Genomic DNA, 12,143 nt, shown 5'->3' with positions numbered 1-12,143 from the left:
CTCTAAGGAATCCTCTCTGGCTTAAGGATTTTGGAGGACTTGATGCTGCTTCTTCCTCTATTCAGGTTGTGCACTATATTATATTGAAAACCTATTTTACACATTGCATGTAATAAATACAGCGAGCTAAACTATGGGTAAAAATCTTGCTCTGAGCGTACAAGGACTTTAATAACTCCAGCTAGACTATTTCTGCAGGCTAGAGGCTCCAAAGAGAGCTCTGCTGCTTAATCTTAGATTACATCAGTTAAATGTCCAATCCCAAATCCATCTTCAGGCGCCAGGAAAACAATAACAATGATCATAATTTATGCTTCTAGAGCAAATCATGAAATCTCATTTTACATTGTTATAACACTTTACTTAAGATTGCCCTAAACCAGTGCTCTGTAAGTATATATCGATAAATGGACATGCTTGGCATCCTCTTCTCCTGCTGTAATTGTGAGACAATGATTCATCGTTCATAATCAAACCAGTGTAAGATTTATAGTCTTAATTACTTATGCGAGTGCTAAATTTCTAGAGAGAATCATGCCAAAAATCCAAATTTTGGAACTCTTGTTGCATTCTAAGTAATTACCATCAAAGGTTTTCATTTTAAAAACACCAGATGGTGAACTCTCTTATTTATGCCAGATAATGCTGTTAGTTTTCTTATTATTCATAAGTAATTTACTTTCATAATACCATTTTGAAGACTGTAAAAGCACTTCTGTAAATCTTTGGCCTATAGCAATATTTCAGAATCAAGTGTACATACTGCGTTGTCATCAGCAACATATATACTTAACAAATGGTAGGTAATCATTAGTGAATACTGGCCTTTTTTCATTTCTCCATCCATCACTACTAATTCAGGGGAAAAAACTGCTCATGCATGGATTAAAACAGACTGTTAGGTACTAAACTGTAATCATATCTAGCTGCAGCGTAGCCAACTCCAGATCTTTTTAATTAGAGACGAAACAGCTGGTAATGTGCATGAGCAAATGTTCTGCCGAGATCCAGGAGAATAGCCCCGATTGCCTCCTCGTTTTATACTAGTAAACATTAAAGAGATAAATACAACAATAAAAAGATAAATACAATGGTATCTGGTTTTATGGCTGGTTTTGTTATTTTTATCTCTCTGGAAAAATAAGAGCAGAAAAGCACTCTAAAATTAGCTGTTTGAGACTTTATAAAGGAGAGATAAAGTAGATCGGACCTTTTAGGTCTCTTACTGTCATCTGGATTAGGTCATAACTGACCGACACAGACAACTGCGGGCTGCCCAGTGGGTAACTGCGTGCCTCCTCATCCTCCCACTGCCCCCAGCCACCAAAATCCCCTCTGCCCGCCAGCAGCCCGTTCCTGCTTCTCCTGTGGAAGAGCCTAGGACCAAATGCCCCAGGGGCTGTAACGGCTGCATATTTACAGACTGCGTTTCCACAAACTCCTGCGTGCTGTGAAGGCGCTAGGCTGTCACCACTGTCTGAAGCCCTCGGAGCCGGTGTGTCTCCTGGATCCACACGAGCTGGCGTGTGCTCGCAGCTCTCGGGGGAGCTTCTCCCCTCCTTTCCCTGCCACAGAGCAGTTGAGGCAGTGTTACAGTTCCCACTAGCTTGTCCTTTCAAGGAGCCAGTGTGCATTCCTTATTGTTGTAACCACAGTAAAACCCAAATTACATTAGCAGGTCAGAAAAAAAAGACCTGCTTGTTCATGAATAACAGGAAAGAAACAGGTTGATTGGTTTGTTTTGGTGACAGACTCTCATGCTTGCAAAGATGTGGGACCTCTACAGCACCCTGTGAATAGTGGACATGTTTTATAAGGGTAAAACAAGTCTAGAAGCTGTCTCATACAGCAAAGTGTATGATTCCATGTAGATGCTAAATATTATGTGTAAATACTGCTAATACATATGAAGATATAAATATATAAATAATGATAAATGTATACTGGATTAGGAGAGGGAAGAACGAGGTAGAATTTTCCTGTCTTTGGGACAACTCTCCGTATATCAATATGCTGACCTGTGAGAAGTCTCAGGAACAGACTCTTTACAGGACGAGGTACACAGCTTATACTCTCCTCCCCAGCCCCAAAGACTCTCTTTTTCTCCTCATATGTGGAAAATGTAGAGGGGACAGTGGGACTAGTAAGATGAGGGACTCTTGGAGGTTTCTACTCTAGTGTGCAACTATAGGTTCTAAGATTTCTGGGGGGTTTTTTCCCCTCAGTTCAGACTTTTCCTTGCAGGAGACAGGTACTTTCTATTTGAGTTTGCCTTTTCCGCATCTTGCAACTTGACTCTTTACATGGTCTGAGGAAGTGGTGTTGGTGTCCAGAAAGACTTGCATGCAGATAGTTTACAATATACAATTTACAATACAACTCAAAAAAACACTTATATGTAAGTTGTTATTTATTGAAACTCAAAGTGTTAACCAATACCACATATAGGGGTTAAAAAGAGGAGGGAAGTTCAGCTGTGTTTTCTGACATCAGTATCAGTACAAATAGAAAATTAAAAGTAACTACGTTTTTCAGCACCACTTCTTTTTACTGAAGCGGTGGATAACATTTCATTCTAAGGGCAGGAATAATGCCAGTTTTGCTCATCCGCTACAATGGAGGGATCCAAGACAGTACAAAGAAAGGCAAATGGGAAGCAGGGATAAAAATATTCGACAAAGTTGAACTCCTTCTTAAAGAAGTTACCATCTGTGTGTTCCTAATTTTAATGGAAACCTGAATCTCGTCACTCAGATTTTATTTTATTCCAACTCCAGTTATAGTGAGCAACATTAAGTGCATCTTTCTTTATCAACTGATGTTATTAAATATCTGGATGGTGATGGTGATTATTAGGATGGGTTATGGCAGGTCTGGTCCCCCTCTTCAATTTCAGACAGTACAGATTGTTTAATTCAGTTTAGTACACTTGGTGTAATAGAAATTGTCATGCTTGTTATTCCCAATAAGACTGTAAATTGACTGAAAAAAACAGCCCTCATGAAAGGGTGTAACCTTGCTAATGCAATTTTCATTTTTGCTTAATAATTGTGCAGGCCCAGATTACAGAGCTGCTGATTATTACTGACTTAAAGAAGTTTCAGTGAAGTCTGAAAGATCTAAGGGTGAATCTCTAGCATTACCTAGTTGGTTGTAAGCATTTTAACTTCTGAGTTTTTCCCACCCAAATCCCAACTTGTAATACCCTAACCCAAGTAGTGGGAGGGTGCAAAGAAAGCTCCAGGAGTGAGGGGAAGGCAGCAATTTACGTGCAGCACGTCTCCATATGAGGTGTATCTTTAACTGGAGAAACTCTGTGCCTTCATTCCTAACAGCTTCTAGGTGAGGGATGAGACTGGTGAGCACTTCATGGGCAAATTTTGGTGGCTGATGAGCTCAGGCCCTTACGCAGTGGAACATATTTTCAGGATTGCTATTACTGTACAAGCACACTCTTAGCTCATGCTCCGTAACTTCATTTGCTTTGCCCTCCACATAATGCTTAAGTAGTAGTTACGGTCTTAAAACATTCCCAAACAGACTAAACAAAATATGAACTTCCTGAGCAGGAACAGTTCAATTGTAAGGAATTTTCCTCAGTGACAGAAATGATAGCTCCAGTAGTCATGAAATTCTTTTATTTCAGAAACACTATTTTTCCTCTTGTGAAAAGTATAAGGTCAAATAGTTTACAAAGAGAGGCTTCGGCACTGCTTTATTTCCTAAAAAGAATAATTTACACATCCGTGGGTTTCTTTAAAATGTTAAATTTAAGTTTTCCCAAAGTGAGTTTGCATAAATGACTAGCCAAGAATGTCTCCCTTGGCCAACTTCATCTCTGTTCCCTTTTGGCACAGCTCAGACAAAATAGCTGAGGTTGGGCAAGAGATAGGCCTTGTGAATTCGGGGTTTAATGAACATGAGAAGTACAAAACAGACAATTTTGGCAGATTTCATTGTAACACTTGAAAATGTTTGTTTTTTCTCATATCAAGGCTGCAGAGAGGGTAGAAGTGTTTGGTGAATTTGTCTCGCGCTAAAATTACACTTTCTATTTATATAATCAATGTTAGGTCAGTTGTTTATAGCAGAATTAATGGCCTTGTTTATACACTGTTCTGCTTTTATACATGTAATTCTTCTCTCCTTCCATTTTCAGGTTAGGGTTTGGTTTTGTTTTTCTTCATAATACACAATTGAAACAGAATGTGTTGAGCATGTGTGTGTTATTCCAGACTTTATTAGAATTCACTACTTGTATGAAATACAACAATATGTGGATGCGCTTATGTAAACTATGGTCAGAGGGGTTTTTTTGTGTTGGTTTTTTTTTTTCCTTTTCTCATCATCAGAACTTTCTCTTCTGCCAAGATGTTTTTGGCAGTTTTTAAAAGGTTCGCCATTAAAAATGTTATAGACCAAATGGTTTTTAGAAACTTTATTGAGGGCAGTCCTTAAACAAAGGAAGAGTTGGCGCTGAACTCCTTTCAGCAGAACTTTGCACTGGGAAGTGTTGATATCTGGAAGAGAATAAGCAAAGACAACAAAACAGTAGGAATGATGCAGATTGCTGTTTTTAAAAGGAATTGGAAAATCCCTTGCAAAGCAAATATTTTTTTGCTCCTGTTCTCACGTCACCTCAAATGTGTAGAAAGATGTACCAGAGGCAGGATTCCTGCTTCCTCTCCCTCACGATCTTATTTTTCTTTTTTTTTTTTTTTTTTAATATATATGTATTTATACCATGTACCACATGATGGGGAACATCCAGTCTGTATCACTATAGCAACATGTACTTGAAGCACTTATTGCCTGAACACAGGTGATAATATAGTGCAACATAGTGGAAAATTACTGGCTTTTCAATTGTTGGTAAGACTGTGTCTGCTCCTGAAGAACTGCAAGATGTTAGCAGGAATATCCACCTATTTATTTGTGGTTTATCTTTTCTGTAAAACTACACAACCATCTAGACTTGCTAATATTTAACAGCAAAAGTAATATTTTAAAAGAATAGTGTAACGAATTTAATGGTTTCATTTTTTCCCCTTCCAGAGCAAGAATTTACTCTTTGAGAAAATTAATGGTGGTCCAAAAAGAAGAAAGAGGGTAACTATCAGAATACTTTACAGCCCCTGTATCATCTACAGAGCTAATAAGAATTAAAATCATACTGTTGAAATGAAGAGTTAATCTAATGCATCTGCATTATACCTTAGATAATGCATAAAGTCAGGGAATCTCTGTGATAAACTTCTATGGCAGACTTCAGGACTGTCCACTGAGTACAATGTGTTTCTCTAAATAGCCTGTTGCTTTCAGAAGATGCACTTCAATGCAGACCATTAATTTAAAAACTTATCTATGTTTTTAAATTGATCCTATTTGCATAAAACCATTTAAAATTATTTAAATGTCTTTAAAACAGAATTTTAAAGTTTCCTACTAAAAATATTGGTTATATTAATTACCACTATCCATGCATATGAATATGGTTTTGGGTGTAAATGACAGTAGAAAATGTCTTTAAAGCAGAATTTTAAAGTTTCCTACTAAAAATATTGGTTATATTAATTACCACTATCCATGCATATGAATATGGTTTTGGGTGTAAATGACAGTAGAACTGGTTCTTTAGCTGATGTATACATACTTAAACTCCTATGTCTGTGTCCCACTTGCTTGAAAGACAAAGATGAATGGGTTCTCGTCTTTCTGCCCCTGAAACAAGGAGGGTAGTCCACATATCACAGAGAACCTCTGCGCAGTCCACCTCACTATCTGCTCTCTTTTTGTGGTAGTGTCAGCCTTTCTTTTATCAAAAAATCACTTTCAGGCAGAGTCGAAGTCTTTAGCTTTGCTGCTGGTATATTTGTTTTTAGAAGAAGAAAAAGTCTAGCTCTCTGCCAGAAAGTAGCTTTTCAAAATATGACAGCACAGTTTATATTGTAAATGAAGTAAATTTGGTTTAAAATAACTGAAACATAAGTGAAGATGATTTATTTATTTATTTATCTCTCAAACCTAAAGTCTTTGCTAGAAATGGAAAAGACGAGTTAATTTCTTACCGATTCACACAGCATCGGTAATAAACACTGTTCAACCATAAGTTAATGATCTATCTTGAACTTAGTATCTGCCTCCTGCTTACATTTGGTTTTTGAGTTTGTTAGCGGAAAAGGAAAAAGGGTAGGCTCCTGATTTTAACTCTAAAGTAAGTAGATTTTACTCTGGAAATAGTTATGTGGAATATTTATTAATAGCTAGAACAGCATGTTAAAGTAGGATTAGTACAATATATACATGAGCAAAAAAGAAAAAAATAAATACATTTTCTGTCTGTTTGCTGACTGACGTAATCGGATAAAAAAGGAATAATGGCTGGAGAGGCATGACAGCCACGCAGGCAGGAGTAGCCCAGAGTTTTGGAGGTGAAGCTTCGGTTTCTTGCTTTGCAGCAGATTTATTTTCTTAGCACAGGCATGTCACTTAATGGTAAATTCATTATCATTTAAAGTATTTTATTGTTTTGAGAGTAATACTGTAATGATTACTAATGCTTTAATGAACAATTCAGAATTTTCACTTTGTCAGCAGAAGGGTAACCCAGAGCTGTCAGCAGCACAGTGTATTTTTCCAGAAACAAAAAAGCCCACTGGATTCCCCTCCTGCCTTCTGCGGTCCCTGCCACTCCTCCATGCCCTTCTGCACAGACAGAGAGTTAAGGGAGGACAACATCTGGCAACGGATTGGGCTTTTGGATCAGAATGTCCCAGTTTTGGCTTAAAGCAAGTCCTGTGTAACTATGTACATTAGTAACTGTGTTGTGTCTATACGATGCTATAGTGTAACAGTCACAGAGGCACTACGGGAGCCTACAAAACTACATATTCTAAGTATGTGTGTATATTCATATATTTATGTGTATGTATATAAACACACATACAAGCATACATACACATAATCAGTATATATAGCAAACGTATGTATTTATTATTTGGTACTGTGTTATTTTTTTGCAGCATTTGCAGGGCAAGACAAGGAAGCCTACAGTGACCTCTAATTTAGCTAGCAATTGTCCCCTTTTTTTAAATGTCTATGCATGAGCATAGCCCTGTCCAGAATCTAATATCCCGAACATGACAGGAGTGCTTTTGCAATAGGAGCTCAAGTTGCCGTGGGCTTGGAGCTGTGCACAAAGGTACTCGGGAACCGCATTACTTCAGATTCAGCACAGCTGTATAGGATTACACATTTTTCAGTCAAATCAGCCAAAAATTTTGTATTGCATTTTGTGTTCTCTTTTGTTGGTTGAGAAGGATTCGTATTTTTGTGAATTCTTATTCTCTTCTACTTTATTTCAAAAAGTAGCAAGCAAGTACCATTCCAAAAAAAAGACCAATTAATCTTCCTAAGAATCTTCAAATAATTCCTAGAAGTTTATGCAACAGCCAAATTTCACTAAATTAACATTAAACAGAACTTCTTTAAACACATACAAACAAATCATTTACATGTGTCTTATTTTTAACAATTTAAAGCATTAAATTTGTGTTAGTTTTATTTTCAAAGATTTTTCCACATTCATTTCTGGTTTTTAATATTTTTATGTTTTCACTTGCAGCAGGCAAAGCACTCAAAAAACAATAGAAGAAAGCGAAAGGGCTGCTCTATGCTATGGTTATTAATGATAGCATCTACAAATCTAGAGAAACCCAAGGGCTTAAACTCCAAGACAGACAAACTCCAAATCTTTTCCAGAGATTTGACAAATACTTGGGATATTTGAAAATAAATATTTCATGCCTATTTTAAAGGCTTTTTTTTCTTTTTTTTTTTGCATAGTTTTGAACTCCTACATTTCGGTGAAAGAAGCACAGAAATAGCTCAAGAAAAGTAACTTCTATGATACAGCCAGCCTGATGAGAATCAGGATATACTGGAAAATTTGCATTCCTCCAAAGTTTGTCCTTAGGCAAACAATTTTTATTGGCATCAAAAACCAGCACACTAGAATTTTTGTCTGTATCTCTGAAGGAGAAAATATATACTTGAATTTTGTTTACACTGACACTGTAACAGGCCAGAAAGTGTACATAAGTAATATTTAATTCTGAAGCTCCACTAAACTGCTTGATACTTGCAAATACAGTACATACGTTTTATTCCATGGGTATAGATAAAATTCAACCATCGGCTTTCTACATTACTATGATCTCCAAACAGTTTTGAGACAGGATCTGCTCATCTTCAGTCTCACGTTATGCTGCTTACATGGCACAAAGTGAAGTTAAACCCTCTCCAGGGATCTTGTTTCCAGCATTCCCTTGTTCTGGCAGTGGTAGGAGAGCCATTTCCTATGCCAAAACCTTGCTTGGCTCTACTTCTGTGCCAGCAGTTTTTTATCTCAGCATCAAGAGAGGAAGCCAGGAGGGGTTTCCTGGAGAGAAGATGGGCTGAAGAAGAGACTTTGGTCAAAAATGGCATCATGGTATCTAACTTGCCTCCCAGCATAAGGTCCATCGAGGGCTAGTGATTTAAGCTAAAGCTTACTTGCACTTCTCTAACAAATTCAGTCCTGCATCGAGAATTAGGGAGTTAGATCTGCTGCTCTTTCTCTGCTGAGCTGAGGAAAGGAGGTGTGGAGCAAAAAGACAAGTGTTTAATTCAGACTGTCCTGTATTCTCAATAGTCCTCCTTCACTTGTATTCGTTTTAATGGTTTGGATTAAATTCTTGCACACAAAAATACTAGAAAACAAAACATTGATTGACTTCTAGTTTTACTTCCTGGGAGCAATATATTTTTTTTTTTCTTCAGTCTGCAAGTATTTGACAGATAAGAAATATGCATATGTCCACTAATCCTAGTTACCTTTTATATCTTTCCCTGTTTCTAATAAGTATAAATAATTTAAAACTTTTTCAGAGTGTGAACCCCTATCTGCAAGGACAGCGACTGGATAATGTCGTAGCAAAGAAGTCTGTTCCACATTTTTCAGATGAAGACAAGGATCCTGAATAAGTACAATAAAAGTGAATGATGAAAACTCATGCCATCCTCTGCTAGATCATAATATTCTATTAAAATCCTTGTGAATGGCAGCATGTTTATTATTTATATAATTGTAGATGAAAAACAGCTGTATTTATAACAGTATGTTCTCCTAGATAACAAAAATATGGTTCTGCTTTTTGTTAAGTTATGGTAAAAGGACATTTCTGTTGTTTTTATTTTAGTCATGGAGCAAACTTTAAAATGTTAGTCATTTTAATAGCTAACGTGAGGTAAATGGTCTTAATGTGAGCAGCTTGTAAATAGGAAGATGTAAAAAAATGCCCAGTCTGACTCCAACATTTAATCTTACATGTTACTGTGTTTGACACATGAAAATTATAGTTTTATGTTTTGTTCACAAATATTGTTACTTAGCGAAGACAAAGTATTTATTTTACCCAGAGAATTTTGGCTTTTGGTCTATTTTAATAAACATTTAGGCAATCTACAAGGTTTGCAAAGCGACATTTTCCAAAATATTTCAGAGGCTCATCTGTCTCAGTTATTGCTGTGCGAATTTAAAAATTAAAGACCTGCTTTTTGACTCTACCCACTGGAATATTTTTCCGTTAGTTTTACTCGTTCCATGTCCACAACTTTGCTGAACACTTGCACATCTTTCTTATCAATGGTACTGTTGTGTGCAAATTAATCTCCCCCACTGTTCCTTGTCTTAGTAACAGCAGCATTTGTGCATTGTAACGTGCTTAAATTATGTGTCCCTGGGATATTGTAAGTGAAGATGGAGACATTTGTCTGTGTTAATAAGGTGTGTCAACATCCTCTGAATCTAAATCCAGGATGTGAAGGTCATTACAGCTGATGATCTTCTGAAAAACTGTGATGCTCTAATAACACTGGTAGCTATCGATGCTCTTGAAGTTGCTCTGGGAAGCTTAAATTGCCTTTTTGCCCTTAGGAGATTGAAGACCTTTATATTCCAGAAAACTGAGCTCTCCCTTGCTGAAAGATGAGAACATAAAATTACCTTAAATGATGTTATTTTCAGGGTGTATCTGAAATATTTCAAGCCATGTGCATGGGGCATTGGAATTATGGAAAACAGCATTAGCTTACAGCTTTGAACTTCAAATTTGTGGAAAAAAATTGCAGTTTCTTTCCCTATCCTACAGGAAGACACAGTAAAATAATGATGACCCCTTAGAAAAAACAGATAAGAAACTAACAGAACCTAAAGGTCCTAGCTGCACAAGACTGAAGTTACCAGGATGGCACAAATATGACTGCGTATGGCATTTGCTTTTTCTATCCCAGCACTTAGTAATTTATAATAAATTATGTATTTAGAGAGTCGGTCCTGTCACGTCATTTATGGGTAGATTGCAAAACTCTGTAACATTCTAGGCTGAGCTGTCATGTCTTTCATCATATTTCCCCTTTAAAAAAATTCTGGAAGAGAAAACTAAATAGTATGTAATACAGTGGGGTTTATACTCACACATGGCACGAAATTGAGGAGTCTGTGTGAATCGCAGAGCTCCTTCCACTTCCAGTGCCTGGAATGGGATGGGAGTAATCCAGCTGTTCACACAAGATAACTTGTATTCTCTGCTTATGCTTACTCCTTTTACCCGCACTCCTGCTTAGTCTTCACACAGGTACTGAGAGTTGCAAAGGTTGTCTTCAAAACCAGAAAAACCTACATATCATGGCATGAATCTGACATCAGAACCCACCTGTGCCTGGTGGCCCAGAGTATGTGAAATGGTCATTCCTCCCACCTAATGCCGCAGCCAGCCGCTGGTGCTGCCACAAGGCTTCCAGTCGGTCAGAGGCGAGATTTCCATTCCTAAGAAACGGGTGTTTCTTCAGGTACTCAACTATCTTACCAACGCTATTAAAGTAACCTAAGCTACATTCTGTCCTTATTAGCTTCAGTAAAATCCATTTTAATCACAAAAATGAAGCAACCATGAAGGCCATTTATTTCATTTTTTAAGCTCTCGATAAGGACCAGCACATAATAAAAGGTGGGTTGTACAGCAAATGAGGAGCTTAAAAAGAGAGGGGCAAAGAAGTATTGTTTGCTTAATAGTATCAGAAATCCCATGTCTGATTCCTTGAAGCACTTTAGCTCACTACACCCTCTGCGTGAGGATGTGATAATCCAGCACTGCAAACTGACCAGCACAGGGATCCCTGGGGGCTGCCTGTGACCCTGGAGGGGCCTGAGGAACTGCCCTTCTGCCTATGATAGATCTGCACAGAGCAGGCGAAGGAAAAATTACACAATTTAGAGATGTTTTTGTCTTTAGATGCAAGCAAAAAAACCCCCTTTAAACTGCACAATACAATGATGCATCTTACAGGAATTATCTGCTGGAAGACAACATGTAGTAGCGAGCAGCCATGTGCTGAGTCCATCAGCCAGCTTGAGTCTTTCACCAGGACGACTCAACAGCACCATTGTGAAATTTTAATAAAATATAGCTATTACACCATGATAATGAGATTAATTATTCTAATTTCAGTTTCATAGTAGAGCTGCCTTTCTGTACTGGGATTGGTAGTCCCATATTAACTAAAAAAAAACCAAAAACCAACCAAAAAAAGTTGTCCCTCCTAGTGCTCCAACAACAGTCCAAACGTGTACGTGTAGTTTTTTATAAATAATCATCACAGTGCTGGTCTTTCAGAATCAGTGAAAAAAGATACCAACTATCCCCCTCACTAAGAGCTCGCTCCACTAAGCCAATATTTACAAGAATGTAAATAGCTGCTCAGATCTTACAGGTGTAATCACCCTTTTATATTTATGATGCATGTGAATTAAGGAGCATGTATATTGCTATTGTTTAGAATTTTCATGAAATTAAAACCTTTTTAGATTATTTTAAAATCTGCAAGTGTGTTAATTACCTCTAACGTATTTGAAACACAATGTGCTTGAAAGAAGCTGTACAAAATAAAGTGTATTGCCACGCAACATTGGTTTTGTCTGGTAAAGAAATATTTATGACCCTAGTTTAAAAAGAGCACTGTGTAACTGAGCAGATTATAGTATTTGATTTGTAACACAAAACACACATATATATGTGTATATATATATACACACACACTAACAT

At 37.2% G+C, this 12,143-nt stretch overlaps 1 protein-coding gene across 2 annotated transcripts in view; it reads left to right on the top strand.

Annotated features, from left to right (window-relative positions):
* The window catches only part of SCG5 (secretogranin V), a 32,225-nt gene extending 20,326 nt beyond the window's left edge, over positions 1–11,899 (top strand). For both annotated transcript variants that reach the window (XM_068398359.1, XM_068398358.1), the window contains exons 5-6: positions 5,056–5,109; positions 8,929–11,899. In XM_068398359.1, coding sequence (XP_068254460.1) covers positions 5,056–5,109; positions 8,929–9,024 — 150 coding nt within the window. In that variant the 3' untranslated portion in view covers positions 9,025–11,899. The remainder of the gene's footprint in view (positions 1–5,055; positions 5,110–8,928) is intronic.
* The last annotated feature ends 244 nt before the right edge of the window (positions 11,900–12,143 follow it).

The sequence above is a fragment of the Nyctibius grandis genome, chromosome 4 (assembly GCF_013368605.1).
Source record: "Nyctibius grandis isolate bNycGra1 chromosome 4, bNycGra1.pri, whole genome shotgun sequence".
NCBI classification, from domain to species: domain Eukaryota; kingdom Metazoa; phylum Chordata; class Aves; order Nyctibiiformes; family Nyctibiidae; genus Nyctibius; species Nyctibius grandis.
The sequence above is the reverse complement of the archived record's forward strand: the minus strand, read 5'-3'. Positions and strand labels throughout refer to the sequence as shown.